This window comes from Gallus gallus, chromosome 2, assembly GCF_016699485.2.
Source record: "Gallus gallus isolate bGalGal1 chromosome 2, bGalGal1.mat.broiler.GRCg7b, whole genome shotgun sequence".
Lineage (NCBI taxonomy): Eukaryota > Metazoa > Chordata > Aves > Galliformes > Phasianidae > Gallus > Gallus gallus.
The window spans coordinates 107564013-107583274 of record NC_052533.1 but is presented as its reverse complement, the minus strand read 5'-3'; the positions used below and the strand labels follow the sequence as shown (position 1 = coordinate 107583274).

The 19262-nt window shown below is 46.2% G+C and overlaps 2 protein-coding genes and 1 long non-coding RNA gene across 12 annotated transcripts in view; 2 read left to right on the top strand and 1 right to left on the bottom strand.

Annotated features, from left to right (window-relative positions):
- The window catches only part of LOC421106 (KIAA0146), a 205947-nt gene that overhangs the window by 2850 nt on the left and 183835 nt on the right, over positions 1 to 19262 (bottom strand). For 6 of the 10 annotated variants that reach the window (XR_003073926.3, XR_003073925.3, XR_005855832.2 and 3 more), the window contains 7 exons: positions 18491 to 18634; positions 18334 to 18393; positions 14450 to 14648; positions 13032 to 13184; positions 8009 to 8102; positions 6447 to 6561; positions 5903 to 5956 (listed from right to left, as the gene is read on the bottom strand). Coding sequence is in view for 6 of the 10 variants with exons in the window: in XM_025147953.3 (XP_025003721.2) it covers positions 5903 to 5956; positions 6447 to 6561; positions 8009 to 8102; positions 13032 to 13184; positions 14450 to 14648; positions 18334 to 18393; positions 18491 to 18634 (819 nt within the window). In the remaining 4 variants the exon portion in view is untranslated. Of the gene's footprint in view, positions 1 to 3446; positions 3855 to 5902; positions 5957 to 6446; positions 6562 to 8008; positions 8103 to 13031; positions 13185 to 14449; positions 14649 to 18333; positions 18394 to 18490; positions 18635 to 19262 lie in introns of those variants that run through there. The other 4 variants (XM_015282647.4, XM_025147954.3, XM_040689938.1 and 1 more) reach the window with 2 other exon arrangements.
- Positions 1441 to 3040, top strand: CEBPD (CCAAT/enhancer binding protein delta). The gene has a single exon (XM_015282650.4). It carries the CDS (start codon positions 1656 to 1658, stop codon positions 2655 to 2657), a length of 1002 nt encoding a protein of 333 aa, XP_015138136.2. The 5' UTR covers positions 1441 to 1655; the 3' UTR covers positions 2658 to 3040.
- On the top strand, positions 3749 to 5072 carry LOC121109539. Its single transcript, XR_005855843.2, has 2 exons — positions 3749 to 4042; positions 4120 to 5072. It is a non-coding gene; the product is annotated as an uncharacterized LOC121109539 (long non-coding RNA).

The following is a 19262-nucleotide window of genomic DNA, read 5'->3' as shown; positions in this document are numbered from 1 at the left end:
AGTAAATACCTGAAGGGAGGGAGCAATGAAGCCTGGCTCTTTACAGTGGTGCCCGGTGCCAGGACAAGAGGCAGTGGGCACAAACTGGAAGACAGGATGTTCCCTCAGAACACCAGGAGCACTTCTGTGCTGTGCAGGTGACGGAGCACTGGCACAGGCTGCCCAGAGGCTGTGTGTGGGGTCTGCTCCTCGGAGACCTTCAAACGTGGACGTGGGCCTGGGCCCCTGCCCTGGTGTCCCTGATGGAGAGGGGGACAGCCTCAGCCATTCGGGGTTGCTGTGAAACTGTTCGTGCAACAGAACTGCTGAAGGTTGTGGAGTGCAAGTCTTATAGGAAGCAGCTGAGGGAACTGGGATTATTCAATCTGGGGAGGAGGAAGCTCAGGGGAGACCTCGTTGCTCTCTACAAACACCTACAAGGAGGTTATAGCAAGGTGGGGATCAGCCTCTTCTCCCAGGTTCCTAGCAACCGGACAAGAGGTAATGGCCTTAAATTGTGCCAGAGGAGGTTCAGGTCGGATGTTAGAGGAAAAAATCCTCTTCTCAGAAAGAGCGGTGCTGCAGTGGCACAGGCTGCCCATCTCTGGAGGTGTTCACAAACACGGAGATGTGGCGCTGAGGGGATGGGCTGGCAGTTGGACCGGATGGTCTTAGAGGTCTTTTCCAACCTTAATGACTCTACAGTTCTGTGCAGCTTCTGAGACTTCAAAAGAATGTGGCTCCGTTCCTGCCTTGAATCCAACCCTTTGGTAAACAGCATCACTTCTACTTACTTGCTTAGATGCCCCCGAGCTTCACACCGTGAGGAGGAAGCACTGAGAACCACCGCCTGAGCCGGGCCCCGGCAGTCACCTGCTGGAACGCCGGGACGAAGGCAGCCGGGGCAAAGCCTTTATGAAGAAGACGAAGGCAGCAGCTCGCGCCCCTTTCCCACCTCGGAGCCGTGCCGGCTGCCCGTACCGCGGGGCTCTGCGTCCGAGTGCTCGCCGCGTGCCTCGGGAGGGCGCTGGGGTGCTGGGAGCGGGGCCGAGCGGAGCCGTCGCGGCCCCGGCGGGACGGGGCGACGCGGGGAGCGGGCAGGCGCCGGGGACCCGGCATCTCCGCCTCCCTCCGTCCCCCCGGGGCCGCCAGGTGGCATCGCTCGGCGGTGCCCGAGGGAAGCGGCGTGCAGGTGCCAAGGGAGGAGCCGCGCGGACAGGGGCCGGCAGCACCTCACCCTTTCCCACCCCCCGGCGCGCACACCACACCCGAGGGGCAGGGACGAGCCCGGCCGCCTCCCGCCCCCCCCCTTCTCCTCCTCCTCCTCCTCCTTGACGGCCTCGCACCCCACCCGCTCCCGCCTCCGGGTCCCCGGGGGTGCCGGGAACACCCCGCGTCCGTCACTGGGACGGGAGGCGGGGCCGCCGCCGTATAAGAAAGCACCGAGCGGCCGCCCGCACCGCCAGGTCCCGAGACGCGCTCGCGGGGAGCAGCGCCCGGCGCAGCACAGCGCAGCGCAGCGCAGCACGGCAGCCCGGAGCCGCTCCGCAGCCCGGTAGCGCTCCTCAGCCCGGAGCCGCAGGCAGCAGCCCGGCCCCGCTCCCCTCCGCCCGTCGGACGCTGTGGAGCCGCGATCGGCGCGCAGCAGCGGGTGGTGCCCGCGGCCCCCAGCCCCCATGAGCGCCGCCGCCCTCTACAGCCTGGACTCGCCGGCATGCTATAGGAGCTGGTGCCCCGAGCCCGCCAACTTCTACGACGCCAAGGTGGGCAGCGGCGGGCCGGGCCCCGCCTGCAAGCCGGGCGGCCGCGCCATGAGCGCCGAGGAGGCGGCGGGCGGCGGCGGCGCGGACCTGGCCGAGCTGAGCGCGGCCGCGCCGGCCATGTACGAGGACGAGAGCGCCATCGACTTCAGCTCCTACATCGACTCCATGTCGGCCGTGCCCAACCTGGAGCTGTGCAACGACGAGCTGTTCGCCGACCTCTTCAACAGCAACCACAAGCCCGAGCGGGGCGGGGACTACGGCGAGTACCTGCCGCCCGCCGCCAGGGAGCCGGGCCCCGCCGGCAGCGCCCCGCCGGGCGCCGGGCCCCGCGCCGCCCCCGCCTCCTCCTCCTCCTCCCCGCCGCCCTCCTCCGCCTCCTCCGCCGCCTCCTCGCGCGGCGCCCTCAAGCAGGAGCCCGAGTGGAGCGACGCCGAGCTCTCGTCCTCGCTGCTGCCCTCGCAGATCGCCACCTGCGCGCAGACCATCATGAACCTGGGCGGGCAGCCCACGCCGCCCACCTCCCCCGAGCCGGCGGGCGGCTGCTCCCCGCCGGGCTGCCCCGCGCGCTCCCCCGGCCCCGCCGCCGCCGCCGCCGCCGTCGCCTCCGCCGCCCGCCCGGCCCCGCCGCCCGGCGCCCGCGAGCGCGGCGCCAAGAAGTGCGTGGACAGGTTCAGCCCCGAGTACCGGCAGCGCCGCGAGCGCAACAACATCGCCGTGCGCAAGAGCCGCGACAAGGCCAAGCGGCGCAACCAGGAGATGCAGCAGAAGCTGCTGGAGCTCTCGGCCGAGAACGAGAAGCTGCACAAGAAGATCGAGCAGCTCACCCGGGACTTGAGCGGCCTGCGGCACTTCTTCAAGCAGCTGCCCGCCGCCTCCTTCCTGCAGCCCGGCTCGGCGGGCTCCGACTGCCGGTAGCGGCGCGGCGGGGCCGGCCCGCGGGGCGGGCGTCTCTTACCTCAGGGCCGCGCGGAGCGGAGCGGAGCGGAGCGGATCGGAGGGGCCGGGCCGGGCCCACCCGGCGGTGCGCGGCGCTCCGGGCGCGGGGCCGCGGCGTTGGCCGCGAAGAGCCGAAAGGAACCGAAGCTACGCGTCTTTTTGTTCGCTCCCTTAAGTTATTTTTGTAACGGTAGTCCCTGTCTTTTCTACGTGTTACTCGAACCGATGCAGCTATGGTACATCTGTTAACGATCCGAACACCCGTGTACGCTAGGGGCGGTAGGACGGCGAGGACCGAGCATGACCTTTTATATCGATTTTTACAGCATTTCTTAAGAATAAAACCGAACAAGTATTTTAAAGCCGCTCCGCTCTCGTCTGTGCCGTACGGCTGCGTGCGGAGCTGCGGGCGGGCGCGGCCGCTCGGGGTGAGGGCGCGGGGGAGCCGGCGGGGCCGCGGGCCGGGGCTGCGCCGTGCTGTGCTGGGCCGGCGGCGGAGCTGCGCTGGGGGCGGGGCCGCCCTCCGTCCCGGGGCAGGTGAGGCAGCGGTGGGCGCGGGCCGTGCGCCCGCTGCGCACGGAGCCGCTCCACGCCAGCCGCCCCGCGGGACTTTTGCCCTCCGCTCTCACAGTTAGTTTACGAGATCTCTTCGGCCGACCCCCGTGTCGGTTCCCGCAGGCGATGTTAGCCGGCCGCGGGGCAGGAGGCCCGTCGCGCCCCCCCCAACGCACGGACTCGGAATGCGGGACACCTCAAGGCAGGCGTTGGTCAATTCGCGGTGCCATTTATTGCCCGCCGGCACAGCTGCCCCGCGGCATCCGTCGCACGGAGAAGCGGCAGCAACGCGTTTGCCGTTGACATAATAAATACAGCGTAATACAAAGCGTCCCAACCGTTCGGAACTCCGGAACGAGGCGTTCGATGTGCCGCAACAACAAACGGTCCGGAACAAGAGACGGGGCGGCCGAGCGGAGCTCTGAGCGCGCTTCCCAGCGCTCCGTACACCCCCGCTTCGACAGCCCCCCTCCTCTCCCCTCAGCCGCTCGCCCCGCCGGGTCCCGCGGGCAGCAGCGCCACCTCCTCCAGCCTCGCGCAGCCGGGCCGCCCGCCGGCGCCGAGCAGCAGGCAGGGCAGCGGGCCCAGCTCCTTCCCCTGCACGCCGCTCGCCTCGTAGCTCTGCGGGGAGAGAAGCGCGGACGGTGAGACCGTCCCGGACGCGCGGCTCTCAGACGCAGGGCGTGAGGGCAGGCGCTCGGAACGGATGGAAGGAAGGAGCACGTTGGGTTTCTGCTAATTAATTACATCTCACCGTCGTGGAAAAAGCGCTGCCTCCCTGCCGGGCTTTTAAAAATGAATTGTTTAAAGTAATGGGGGAGGGGGCGGGAAGTAAGTTTGACCTCTTTTGCTGAAGCGTAAACCCACCGGTGCTTCCTTTACGCAGCCTTCCTGCACCGGCGGGACCTCACGCGGTGCCTATCGCCGACCTCAGCCACAGAGCAGCCCCCGCCATACGCGATAACCGCATCCAGCACCGCTTCGAGGTACCGTTGGGCCCCGCGGCCCGACTCGCCGTGCGGCGGCACAGGTGGCCGCGCCGGTCCCACTCGGGGCTGCCATAGGGCAGAAGCGGCTGAGCCCAGCCCCGCTGCCCGGGGAAGGGACTGCAAAACATCACCCCCGTGTACCTCAGCGGAGCTGGCAACAAAAGCAACGATGAAAAAGAAGTACCAACGGCCACTCGGAGTGGTGCTTCTTGTGGTTAATCTACAGAGAAGCGCTGCTTTTTCACATGCAGCCGGTTCCGAGATGGCAATGCTAATGGGAAATAAGGAAAACTGCATCCCTGCATCTCAGATAGATAGGGAAAAAAAAAAAAAAAACCCACAAAAAAGCAAAGCTGTGTTTCAAGGCCAGGCTGGATGTGGCTCTGGGCAGCCTCGTCTGGTGCTTGGCGACCCTGCACATAGCAGGGGGCTTGAAACTCAGTGATCACTGTGGTCCTTTTCAACCCAGGGCAGAATGCTGCATAATGTGAGGAAGGTACCACCTAAGTGCAGGCGCTTACCGAGGATGATTAACCAAAAAGACAAGCTGACCCTTGCCCCTTCCACGTGCAATGGGGAGAGGGGTCTCCAGCTCCCAACAGGACTTGATCACTTTCTGAAGGTGCCGCTCCTTCTCTACTGATCAGCTGGCAGCCAATGGCAGCCACGCACGTGCCCTCAGTGCCTCACTTACCTGCGATAAATCTGGGTCACTGTGCCAAATGTCAGGGTTCTTCTGATAGCCCAGAATAAGGAGTAACTACTTCACGGTTACATCAACTGCACTTTAGCCCGTGCATCCCGGTGGCTTTATGTGTATTTCATTTATATAAATCCCAATTACAAAGTATTACCTTGCACGCATTTTGCAATTTGTTGTAGCATTACTGCCCCTCAGTAATTCTGTGTTTGTGCTATTAGAAAGTGGTTGTGTTTTATAGAGTTCAGAAGCCTGGAAAGGTAGGATGCTCGGACTGTAGCTTCACTGTCCCAGGACTCTAAAGCCTGGCACTGCCCACTGTGGCTCTGAATGTCTGACACTGCTATTCACAAGTAGCTGTGCATCCACATCTAAGCTAAAGCTGTCAACACATCCTGCCTGCAGCACCCCCGACATGCAATAGCAGGGCATCAGCAGGTGCAAGGTACAATTGCCAAAGGGGAGGCTTGTGCTAGGAGCACACTAACACACTTCAAACCACTCGGTCCCAGGCTGAACAGAAGAGAAAAATCATTTCTAATGAAATCTCCTACTGCTTTCAGTGTGGTTCTGAAAAGAGCTGCCTGGAAAAGCGGTGGGACCTCTATCCTTGGATGTCTTCAAGACCCTGCCAGACAAAGTCATGGCTGACCTGACCATGTGTTGTTGGCAATAGCCCAGTGTGAGGGGTAGGTTGGACACCAACCACAGAATCACAGAATCACAGAATCACAGAATGGCCTGTGTTGAAAAGGACCATAAAGATCATCTAGTTTCAACTCCCCTGCCACGGGCAAGGTCACCAACCACTAGACCAGGCTGCCCAGAGCCACATCCAGCCAACTTCCAGCATCCCTCCCATTTCTATGATTCAAATATCTTCCCTTTTGACTCACAGCATCTCAAGGACTCTGCCACTCTATGTAGTTTAACTCTCATAGACAACAACTATACCTACCCCAGACAACAACTATACCTACCCCATCCTCATTGGCAGCAGACATCAGGAGAGAAGAGATTGTTCTTTGTAGCAGCTGGAAAGAGGAAATGAGCACATTTTGATCACGACAAAAACTACATGTATTGGAAAACATTCTGTTTACAGATAAAACAGTCACGTTAAACAAAGACTAATGATTCCATTATAGCATAGTTTCATTTCTCTGGCCAAAAAAGCAGGGGAGAGGTGACACAAAAGATGTTTAGAAAACCTAAAAAGACAAGTTCCTTGCAGGCTGTGGAGTGCTTCCCAAGAGCCCAACCCAAGAAAACCCTTCTGCTGGACCTGATGCATTCAATGTTTTGGAAAGCTCAGGCTGAGCTCAGTGATTGTACTACTTGATCAAGACCTGGGAACTGCATTCTCAGTGCAATGACTAGCGTTAGATTAAATTATGGGATACTCTTACATCTTTTCTTTTTTCTCCTAAGAGAGCTTTTATAAAATTGTCATTTACAGTACTCATGTATCTACATATCTAGCCTCATTACACTCAATACATTGATGCTCATTTTTTGTCATACCTTTACTTTTACTGTAGTTTGAGATTGGAATGGACAACTCAAGAAGACTTCCAGCTGCATTTTCAAAACTGGTGAAATGACAACTTCAGAGCACTGGTTGCAATATAGCAGTCCACTGAAGCATGTGAATTAGAGAAACACAAAGAATGGAAAGTTATCAATCATTAAATCAAAACACAAACAAACAAAACTCAGCTTATTTATTCCCTAACCACATTGCTGGTAGGCTTCTCGTTGAAGAGACCCATTAAAACCTTCAGCTGATAACAGCAAATGGAGCTCTTCTGTTGGTGGATGTAAGTAACATTAATGGAGGACCTAGACTCTTCTAGCAAAAGTATCTTCTTTTTCAGGTTCATACAACATGTGGGGAGGTTGTGATTTATACTCAACTCACTTAATAAAATATTAATCACATATCCTTCTAAAAGTTATGGTCAAAAAAAGAGAAAAGTACAGACTTGGCCTAAATGACCTGTTGATTGAGGCCCTCGCTGAGCAGACACTCAACATTTGCAGCACACACTTAAGCCATATGCATGAAATTAAGAACAGCCATAAGTACTTGTTGGAATACGGTCTTAAATAAGTGTTGATGCTACATTGTCCTCCAAACAAAGCAGAAGTGTCCTTGAGAATACAGGAAAATGTATTCTCTACTACTGTATGTACATAGATATACCTCCTTGATTTTTGCACAGCAGTATAACGCAGGACAACTTTTGCTTAATTTTCATCTTTTCCCCCCAGAGGTTTTACATAGCAGAGCACACGCAGTAGAACTTCTCGTAGTTAGGAAAATGGTATATATTCCAAGGGGACTGCAATCACCTTACTTCTCCTTCTGCTTTTTTAAGTTCTTCCAACACAGAGAAGCCCCTTTCCTTCTCTTTACGTTCTCAGTATTCTCGTATCTCCTTATGCTTTTATCCCGCCAGGTATCTCAAGAGTAAGCTGGCTAAGTAACTGAAGGGGATGCTTCCCCAGAAAATGCCGGTGTGACGCAGGCTCGACCTTTCACATGGTAACGGGTAGCATTTGTGACAGCTCTGCATCCAAAATTATTCCATTTCCTCTTTAGAAAGGCTGCGAATTTCATTGGTCTGACAGGCATCTCTTCCACATTTATGTCAATCACGGCAAAGATCACAGCTTGCTATAAAACTGTGGTGAATTACTGACATACAGGGTAACAATGTCAGGTAAAAAAATACAGAAAGTTACTTTTCAAGGAGCTTAAAATCAGGCCTGTGATTTATGTGGCACGTTCATTGAAAGAGATACTGTAATGCAGTGGGGTTTGAAGTCTTTAAAAGCAAAAATTTAGCTTGGAAAATGTGGTAGCTACAAATTCAAACCATTTCATATCTGCTTGTATCTTCCTTAATGAATTAATCTAACCTTGCTGGTTTTATCAGCTCATCAGCAATAAAAATACTATGTCTCAGTTCTAGGAAGGAACACAGTGCAGCCTGTGCCTGCAGGAATTATTGCATCACCTATTGCTCTTATGGCTACATCTGCAGAACACTTGGAATTCTACAGAGCACCTTGACTCTCACCTGTCCTGGGGATACAGTTCCAACTTTCCATTGCCACATTTGTCACACGTGGGCCAGGAGAAAGCAGTGCTCTCATTAACTCCAACAACAGTACCTGCAGAAAATGGTATTGTTATACGGTAATACGTGTAAGCTAGCAAACACAGACACTACTGGCTTCACAGCAGGTCTTTCTCCCATCTTAAGACTGTTCCTTCCATGAGCTCAGAGCAAGTATCAGCTTTTCCAGCAATCTCAGTCCCTTTCTCCTTCATCTCTTCAAAAAAGAAGAACATTCTAAAATATCAAATGTGGGTATTTGAAAATTAACCATTCAAAAAGGTTCCTTTTTTCTTTGTTTGAGGACTCTATTATTTTTCTGCGGCTTGTTTTGTTCCCTTGCTTGCTTGTTTGTTTCTTCTTGTCTTCTGCTCCTCTGATGTTTCCTTGGCAAGAAATAGAAAAATTGTCAGGTCAAACACCTTGATATTGATATTTAGGAAACACAAACCAATTACAAGATTCAGTCCTTTTCAAAAACAACGATGCAGGTTAAATTCCATTAACAATAGAGTTATTCTTCATCTGCACTGATCTAAGAGAGATCAGATCTCACCCAGAGATTGAAGTGTGTGCATAAGAAGGGAATGCCAAAGATACTTTGGACTAATACAAAGGGCCTTGCGAGTTTTGGCAAGAAAAACATTCTGAGTTTTATGAGAAGCAGTAAAGAGTTTATTATGCTTTATGGTAATGATATGCTGAAATAATTTGCATTGTTTATGGGGAAAATCCTTACAAGCATTTTGAACTAAACATGGTGGATCAGCTGAGAGAACAGAATTACAGTAAAATAAGCCCTCGGTCTGGTACAAAAGATGCACAGACTAAAAATTCCAGCTCCTTTTGAAACGGAATCTCACAGTTGTATAACACATTCAATGAAATAAACCCCTGGAGACCGGGGAACATTTGCACTGTCTGTAAAACAGGTTGTTAATCTCCTGCATTGCGGACTCTCCTGAGACAAGGGCTGTCAGAAAGGAAGCAATGACACATAAACAGCAAACCCGTATCTTCCTTTGGGAATTCAAAGGACAGCAAGCCTGAAGATGAGGGAAGCAACTTTCTCAAATGTAACATTTACGACCCGATTTCTATATATATAACAAACTAACATGCCTTTTTTTTTTTTTTTTTTTTTTTTGTATTTATCTTCTTGGATTGTAAGAGGACTAATTTCAGTTCTCCAGTTTTTGTGATGCACTGTGGGTTTCTATCAGCTTTTGCAAGACAGACAATTCCTGCCACAGCACAGGCTTGCTTCCCTTGCTAATGGAAAAGAACAAAAATACTAATTATTTTGCTGAATATTTTTCCTTTTTTTGTAACAACATTACTTTTTTCTTTTTTTTTAATCCCCTCTTCCGACAGATCTGTTTCTCTCTATGCCTTTCAAGCTGGGAGATCGACTTTTTACATGGCAGATATTGATATGACAAGGCGGAACAGTTTTAAGCTAAAAGAGGGGAGATTTAGATTTGATGTCAGGGGGAAATTCTTCACTGAAAAGGAGGTGAGGCGCTGGCACAGCTGCCCAGAGAAGCTGTGGTGCCCCATCCCTGGAGGTGCTCAAGGCCGGTTGGATGGGGCCCCGGGCAGCTGAGTTGGTAGGGGGCAGCCCTGCCCATGGCAGGGGGTGGAGTTTTAAGGTCTCTTCCAACCCAAGCCGTTCTATGAATTTTTCTGCCAGTTGTGTGCCAAGCTGCAACTACAGGATGCCAGTGCATAAGTAACACAAATCCATGTGAGGAAGATGTATCAGGATCATTCTGACATTATGCCTACCGGAGAATTTTATTTGGATGAAAACATAGAGCGCCCTCATGAGATCACCAGAGATCACTGAAGTCAGAAGAAAGAGAACTCTGAACAGCAGCAAATCTAATAATCCTGCAACAGTCTTTTGCATCCTGCATGCAAAGTGATTTTTCAAATGTAAGCTGCTGATCTACTGTACATTTTTGTGAATGTTTTAGATTTTGCTCGGTTTTTGCAAACCTTTTAGATATTCTCCTGAGATTCTTCTTTTAAATGGAAACACACACAGCCAAAATTAGATCTTCACTTCCACACTACTTTTCTGGGTTGTGGCTGACAACACTGAGAAGAAACTGACAATGGCTCAATTAGGACAACACCTGGAAAAGCCCATCTTGAGTGAAGGATGCAAAGAAGGGATAAGGACTCAAAGTCCTATAACTCCATAAGGACTCAAAGTAACACTCTGGTTGAAATGCTCCAAAAAAAAAAGTGTGTACACAATCAGTTGTCTGCCAGTTGGTTACCTTGATTAATAGGTAGGAAAGAAAAAAGGTGCCGTCCAAAGAAAGACATAAGTAAGACAACTAACTCCATTTTGTTCAGACTGCAAATAGGGAAACTGAAAAAAAGAAACCCGAGTAAGGGCTTAAAGACAAAAATATCCCATGTAAAAATTCAATCACTGGATGTGAATCATACACTAGGCAAACATCATTAATCATGTAATAGTCCCACGCAGCATACATGGTATGAACTAACTAGAATTTGCTCATAAGCATGGTTAAGAGTAAGAGTAGTTCTCTACAGTGTGGACTGCCAACATTTAAGTCATCCTGACTGCTACTATATGGCAAAAAGAGGTTACAAATCACTTTGGCATGAATAATGAAGAAAAAACAAATCTATTAACCCTCAGCTCATGGGTGAGAATCACAGACTGGTCCTTGAAAGAAGAATGAACTGCCTAGTAGAAAGCAATCACGGGTTCTTACCAGGTACCCGAATGGCTTTGATTGGACCTCTCTGAAATTTGTGAGAAACTCACTGGCTCTGCTCGTCACCCATTTTTGATGGGGGAGAAAGGATTTGACCAAGTACAACTGGAAGACTTCACTTAGCAGAACACTGCTACAAACACATGAAGACAATCTGCACCAAGGGCTGTTCCACTGACGAAAAGGAAGCTTTTCGAGTGAAGGTTGAGAAACTACTCTGCCAAGCTCCCTGAAAGGCAGAGGTGCAGCAAGTAGGGCAAAAGAGCAGGAAGGAGCAATACTTCAAGTAGAGGTAAAGAAAGCCTTTGCAGCTCCTTTGAGCATTAGATGAGAGGACGCCTACACACAGCACACAAAGGTGACCAACAGAATGGGAAGTAAAATGAGGACACAATGAAAAACAGTGATCACAGTAATCCTGCTGCTCACTGAGAGTCAGCTTAACCATTTGGTGAGTTTTTTCTAGATGAGACAGAGGTGGTGAGTGACCAAGACAATTTTTATCCATCAAATTCATGTTCCCATCAACAAAATAGGGTTAATGTTATTATTTTCACTTATCTTCATTACAAAGCTGTAAGCACTAGCTACCAAATCCCAAAGCAGTGGATATGTTTTAAATGCTATTAAATAATTTTAGTTAGTTACACAAAAAAGTGAAGGCTACAATCTGTATATAGCATTAGCATAGGGTTAAAGATGATGCTCCATACTCTACGTTGGTTCTCAGGAATGGGGACATACTGATAATAGCTACCCCAGGCAAATTTCATACCAAGCAAGACGACATTGTAGGATTAATTTATCCTGATGTCATTCTTCCATCTCTAATAAAGAAGACGGAAAGTGTCACACCTCTAACATACGTAAAGTAAGTGTTTGTTTACACACGGATCACAAAGGTGTCTTTGCTTTGCATTATTGAGAAAAGAAAGGACAGACACTTTTGCTTTATATACGCTGAATGGGATGAAAGAAGACAGGTGCTTTGGGTAACCCAGTTACTAGTGTAACCTAGCTGCAATAAGTAAGGGCAGAGAAGTAGTAAACCTTAGCATAACTTCTGCAGAAGTGAAAAACAAACAAACAATATCAAAACAAAATAAAAAGTATTTCCTACCCAGTGACAGAAATATCTTTCAAGTAACTCACAGTATCAGCGGAAGATGTACATAATGACCAAGGCTTAGAGAGCCTGTAGTTGTGCTTGTTTATCATGATATAGAGTTCAATGTTTGTCACTGCAAGATGGCTCACATATCAGTCACAGAGGCAATGCTAACTTGCAGCTCTACCCTAAGAGAAGGTATGTTTAGTAACAGCTTTGAGTGGTTTAAAACTGACTTTCTGGTGTATTGCTATACAGCTGAGAGGATTAATTTGTAATTACTATTTGCTCTTATTTTAAACATCATTTCAAACATTCAAGTGAATATTTGGAAGTGTAAATGTAAAACAGTGTCAAGAATTTTGTACAAGAGCTGCTGGAGTTGTAAGAGTTAAATTAAAATGGGAAAATGTCTTTAAAAGCCAAAAGTTACTTGGCTTTTAAGGACTTTTCTCTTTAGGCACTCTGCAAATTGAGTGTTTAAGAATTCTGAGTGGACAGTGTTAGAAAATACTGTGTATGAAATGTTTCTACACAATTTGGGAATATTAGAAAATACACTGCAATAGATGTTTCTGCATGGTTAGTGGTAGGACTAAGTATCAGACATGGCAACGATCCAAAGTCGCTGGTGAGCAAATCTCAGCTAAGCCAAGCGAGGTGACTGTGGTGAAATATTAAATTGCCCCACTGCAGCAAAGCTCCAGGAGAATTAGACAGTAACCCCTACCATTCAGAGTCTGGCTGACATATCTTCTCCATTTGCCTGAAAAATATTGTTATCCTTTACTGTTGCCAGTATCAACACGGCTGATGTGAACAGAAGGCTTCTGAAGGAAGATGATGATGGAAGGAATACGACCAAACAGACTGCGCATCAAACATTTATTCTGGGGCATCAGTGAGTGGGAGCAGCAGGCAGGCAGAATTTGGCCAGCAAAAGACAAACAAAGCCCACAAAGAAGCACAAAAACTTAAATATCCTAACGATCTACAGCAATACGGTGCTTTTTCATCCATGCACCCTGTTTGTGCAAGAAATCAATATGAGGACCTGAAAGATTAAAGTGAACACAAATAATTAACCACATTCATTTCAGAAAAGGCCAATACAAACCTCTCACAGCACAAATGGAATTGGCCTGTGTGGTAGAATCCAGCTCATCGAGTTTGACAGGGCCAGGCAGCTCACTGAGGTCAGCATCGGCAGCCGAGCACAAAAGAGGCTTTTGTAATAAGAGAACAGTACGTTCAACACAAATAATCCTACCTGCCAACAAAGACATTTCAACTCAGTACAGTAACAAGGAAAAAGGTGACCATGATAATTGTCATGGCCAGTAAAGACATTTATCACTGCCAGCTACTAAACAGATGGATAGACTCCATCGGGTTTTCTCAACGACAAAACACTGTGCTTTCAGTGACACATGCAGCACGCTCCTGATGCACTTCGTGACTCTCGGGGAAAACGATTTTCTAAAAGCTAACACGTTAAAAAAAGCACATCAGATTCCATCCAGACTGCACTGTGCCATGCTGGAAACAGAAAGTTCTTGTCTCTTCCCTAATAACAGTCTTGGTTACCCTCAAGGTCGTTTGATTTTTATTTATTTTAAGATTACAAAGTGCAGGTGCGTGCAATACTTTATTCCCCAAATAAATGAAAGCAGTGGGACCTCAATTAGCAAGGGAAAACAGACTGATGAGTGGATGTGGTGACAGGACTCACACAGTTGCATTTTGGAAGTGAGCAAAGGCACGAGAGGTGAATTACACAGGCATACACCACACAGAAGGATGAGTGAGTCTCATTCATATGAATGACTAAAAATGAATGTAGAGTGAACCGTCATCTCACACGATCTATACGGCACCAAGGGCCCACAGCTGAAATGGTAAACGAAAGCTTGTAATGGCTCTTTATCTAGGGACATGCAAGTCTCTAGATTCATTGCCTTACTCCTTTTACAGGTTGTAAGTTCAATACAACAAGATTCTGCAAGAATATCAAAACAAATGAAAGCAAGTTGCTTACTATTTCTGAATCTTCTGTCAGCTAGCAAATTTGTTTGACACTGGTCTTTAGACTCAACAGTCATTAAGGAGGACTGAGAAATACTGGTGAACAAACAGTAAGATCACTTAATTTTTTATTTACTTGGGAGATAAAGAAAATAAAACCCAAAAAACTAGCAACAACAGAAGAGAAACCTTACAGAAATCCTTTAATTACAGCCCCTTTCAAATTTCTCATCCCAAACTTGCAACATTTCATAGAATCACAGAATTATAGAATCGCTCAGGTTGGAGAAGACCTTAAAGATCATTGAGTCCAACCACAACCTGGTCACATACCACCCTAACTCTAACGACCCTCCGCTAATTCATGTCCCTGAGCACCACATCCAAATGGTTTTTAAACACATCATCATCTGACAGTAAAAGTCTATACAGGTTATGTATTACAGTGTTAGTAATGTGGGTATTTTTTCAGTTGATTCCAGTTGCTTCAAAACCACACGTAAAGCTTACCATTTCCCCACAGGGCATCCTTGAAGAAGATGAATCGCGAGGCAACATTGAGGGCTTCTATGATTTCCATACTGAGAACGCATGATGCAGTGACTGACACAGCAACAACTTTTGGAATTCCATGAACTACACTTTGCAAACTGAAGTCAGTCACAAACAACAACATCTCTCTTTGGTTTATAGGCACGCTGTGTTTTGTCTATGATTTAAAAAAAAAGATACAAAATTGGAATGCAGTCAATAATTTTTAAAAGAAGGAAAGACAAGTAACATACTCATCCGCAAGCAACAAATAAAACTGACACATTACTACACTTACGGCCTGTACAGAAGAATGAATCAGATTTTTCATTGCTCCTTAATGCAGATACAGTCTACCTTCTCTACCTTCAGTTAACTAACAAAGCTGACGCACTGGGATCTCGGCGCTCTCTCTATCAACTAACATGTTTTATTGTGACTCGTTTGCATATGAAAATAAATGTTATAAAAAGTTAATTGGATGTTTTTATGAACAAAGACTAAAGTAATTTTTCCCTTAAAAAAGAAAGGCTAACATCACTTCAATTATTAAGAAAATGTTCTACGCACTGTTGCCTGATTCTGAAGAGTACCTCTCCTGTCTCATAGCTCCTGCAAATACAAAGCTGCAGGGTTTTCTTTCTGCTGAACAAACACACCTCCAGGTATGTGAATGATACACAGAAATACGAAAGTAGATAACTCATAAGAAAGAAACACAGGAAATCACAGTGACGATGCAAGTTTTCTGCTTAAGACAGGTACAAAAATTAAGGTATATCAAAACTAGTGATCTCACAACCAAAATAACTACATTTCACGTCAGGCTTCATATCTGAAAACAATTATTGCTAAGTCAGTAGCATTTTAAAAACACTCACACTGTGATGATGAACAGGACAGATTAGATAGACATGAATTTACACATCAGTGATTAGTCCAAGGTCTCTAACAAAATTAGACAGGTTGATAATGGAAATGGCCACAAGTTGTGCCAGAGGAGATTTAGGTTAGACATAAGGAAATACTTTTTCTCTCAGAGAGTGGTCAGGCGCTGCAATGGCCTGCCCAGGGAGGTGGTGGAGTCGCCGTCCCTGGCAGTGTTCAATAGGCATCTGGATGAGGAGCTACGAGATATGGTTTAGTGGCTTGTGGTAGCAACGGTAATGGGAGGATGGTTGGACTAGATGATCTTGTAGGTCCTTTCCAACCTTGTGATTCTATGATTCTATGATTCTATAATGAGAGGTTTTCTTCTTTTTTTGTTGTTTTTTGTTTTCAACCCAACTTTTATAATATCCACGTATATATGTGATTTTTTCCATAGTTTAGAAAAAACGAGTTTATGACAGACTATATTTCATACTTACCAGTCCAAGCAATCTGTAATTTTAAATATTCCGATATTTTAAAATATTTAACTGAAATTATTTTTTTGTGTTTTAAGAGGGCTTTGTTAATATCTTTCATTAGTCTGTTGATAAAAAATCACAGTTAAGACATTTTAATACTAAAATAATTGGAGAGACACATATCAGAGAAGTATTATATCCTTAACGTTACATTTCTATAGCATAAGGTAATGCACTGAGAACTCCAACTTTTTATTATTTTTTTAGATAAATTCAAACCTTGAAAAAGTTAACCAGACTAAAAATAACTTCTGCTCGTGATGGTAGCTCTTAGAGCAAATGCAGTAATTAGGAGTAATGACAGATACAATTCATAACTCAGATATTATGGTTATGCCTTAATGTAAGTTGCCTATTGCATTTACATTATTTCTTTCCCTCAGAACTACGTGCATTTGAGTACCTCCTCTGTGCTTCAAAAGGAAGATGCTTTACAGCTGTCCCATGAGAATTACTAACACATTAAAAGCTGGCTTTCAGAAGAATCATCCAAAAAAGTAAATAATAATAACAGCAAAAATCACAAGTTAGTATAAAATCATCATCTTGCTATGTGTGACAATTTGTTCTGAACAGAGAGGACACAACAGACAAATAGCAGCAGGATTGAGTTATAAGGAAGGACAGCTCCTTAACCACAGATGGAATATATTTTCCCATAGTCCTTCTGTACCACAGTACAGAGTCTGAGCAACAATAAAAGCATATTTCATTCCTCCTTCACACAAACGAAGCATCTCAGAACACTGCTGTTTCATAAAATTATTAATACTACTTTTAAAGTGTATTTGAATTAACTCATGTAGCAGATTATCTTTGCTAAATGGACTAAACCGTCGTCCCTACCTCACATACCGTAACTGAATGATTTTGCATGTGAAGGATAAATCCTCTTGGCAAAGGTAACTGCAGTTAACAAGCTGCTGCTCATAACCTTCTGGAAGGATTAGGCAAGCAATACACTAACAGCAGGTAAATACCATTACCTTTCTAGAGCAGCAATGCAGAGTGTTACCGAGTGGTTACAAAAATGATGATCTCCCATTGCTTTTCCAATACTACTTTAAAAAAAAATTATAAAAAAATCATGCTGTTCACTCATGGAAATCTACTGCTTATAGTTCACCAAACAAATTCAAGAAACAGCTAGTAAACCTCCCAAAAGAAAGAAGGAATCACAGACTTCTTCCTTCTTGTTAGATGAGTTTCCACTATTCAAAGTCACATCTGTTCCTGCATTCTTCATCTTTTCTCTAATTTAGTGATGAAGTGATTCTACACAAGAATGTTGATGACCTCCAGTGTCTCGGATGTAGATGTTCCCTAATACAAAAATGCTTGGCTAGGATATCACTAGTCTGTAATTGATTTATTTCTGTTAATTGAACAGACTCATTGAAAATAGAATTCCACACGTGTACATGTCCATCCTTCTGCTAGCAGCCCAAAGATCTCCCATTAAGCTACCCTAATTTCTCATGATTCAAAATACTCTGCTGTCACTTAGCATTAAGAAAGCACTGCTGAGTTGTAAGAGCTACCCCTCATCTCACAAGCTAAAGCTACTCCCTGCCTAATAATCGAATCACAACTCATAGGCTACTGAAGCAAGAGGAAAAGACCTACATCACATTTATGTCCAATACTGCTGGGAAGCATTCTCAACTATTTTGCTGTCTGTTCTGGAGTTTCTTTGTCTTTGGTTCATATGCTTTGATTCACACTTTATTTTGTGTGGTGCTGATGGACAATTGCAAATTGTTCTCCCCAGAGCTAGCTGTACTGAGGGTCCAGTTGTCAGGAAAAAGTAAATAAATCAGCAGCCAAAAAATCCTTCAACTACTGAGGGAGTTTGCAACATTTCAAAAGGAAGTTGTAGCATAATTCAGAAAAATTCAGAAACAAATAGAATTTAATTATAAGCTTCCCAACGCAGTGTGGATGGCAGATGTATTTACCTAGAGTTCCTCCTTTCTACCAGTGGGACCATGAAAGCCAAGTTTGCCTGAGGGGCTTCTACCCACTGGTCTGCAAAGAGCAAAACTGTATCTTTATAAAACCATCACCGGTTACATTCCATACCAACTCAACCGACTGGGAACTTTTAGCTGTGTACGTCTAAGGACAGCACTTACCAACAAACTGATTTTAATTGCAAGGCTATATTAACTATCTGTGAGCTCCTTTATTAGGGTGAAATATTACTTTGGGCTAGATGGCAGTTTATTCAAATATAATTCACCTTCTAGAGTAAATGGTACTGAAACTGAAGATGAAGTTCATTTTACCCACTCACAAGCATTTTAGACCTGCTGATAATTCTTCTCACACAGCTCCTGAAGGTAATCCAGGAGGTTTTTGTATTCTCCCCTGAACAAGATAAATGCTGGCCTCTTCACATATACGTTATGTTAATTTCATGTCAATTTCATTGCTAAATGAGAAGATTACCTGTGGCCTTAGATACAGTACTCGTGCCCAAAAGCTACAACGCTCATTACAACCACTCATCTGAAAAAAATGGTACAAAAACAGGGAATGAGACAAACACGGTAAGTGAAATTTAGCAGTACAAAACACCGGTTACCAGACTTTTGAAGCAGCTTACCTGAAGAATTTCCTTCAGATTATGCACGGTTGGTGGCTGGTACAAATTAGAAATCCTCTCTTCCTCATCCACTTCCATGTGTATTTCACCAGACTGAACAGTCAGAACATAACAGAAGCTGGGAGGAGGAAGATTAGTTGTCATCTATTAAAAAGGAAAGAAAAGAAACGTGACCTTAAAAAAGGCATTCCAATTTGGTCGGTCAGGTTTTATAATAATACCCTAAATGAACCACACAATTTGCATATTAAGAGCGATGGGAAAACAAAATAATGACTGTCTGAAGTAGAAGCTGAGATAGCAAAACAATATTCAGAAATTCTAAGTGAAGTCAGCTTGCGTGTATCATTCTTTCCATAATATGACATTGATCCTCATCACAAAAACATCTCATGATTTGGCACTCTTGGCAAACACTGCAACTTTTTCAAGGTGACAGTGGTTGTTTTGCATTTTTTTAGTACGTGGCACGGGTGCCCTGATTATTTATTTCTCATCATCCGTAACTTTTCTGAGATTTGGGGACTTCTGCATGTGGGTGGGTTTTTGTGATAGTAAACAGCTGAAGAACTTTAAAAGCTGCCAAATTAAATGCAGGACAGCACAAGGAGATAATGAAGAACAGGAACTCAGCAACTGCAAGAACTGCTCTTTTTGTGCTACGCCAGATTTTTCTTCTCCCCTTAAAAGTATTGTGACGTAACAACTTTATCTCCATTTAAACAATGAGAACGGCTTCTGAGAAATAAAAGATGCTACACTACAGCAATTT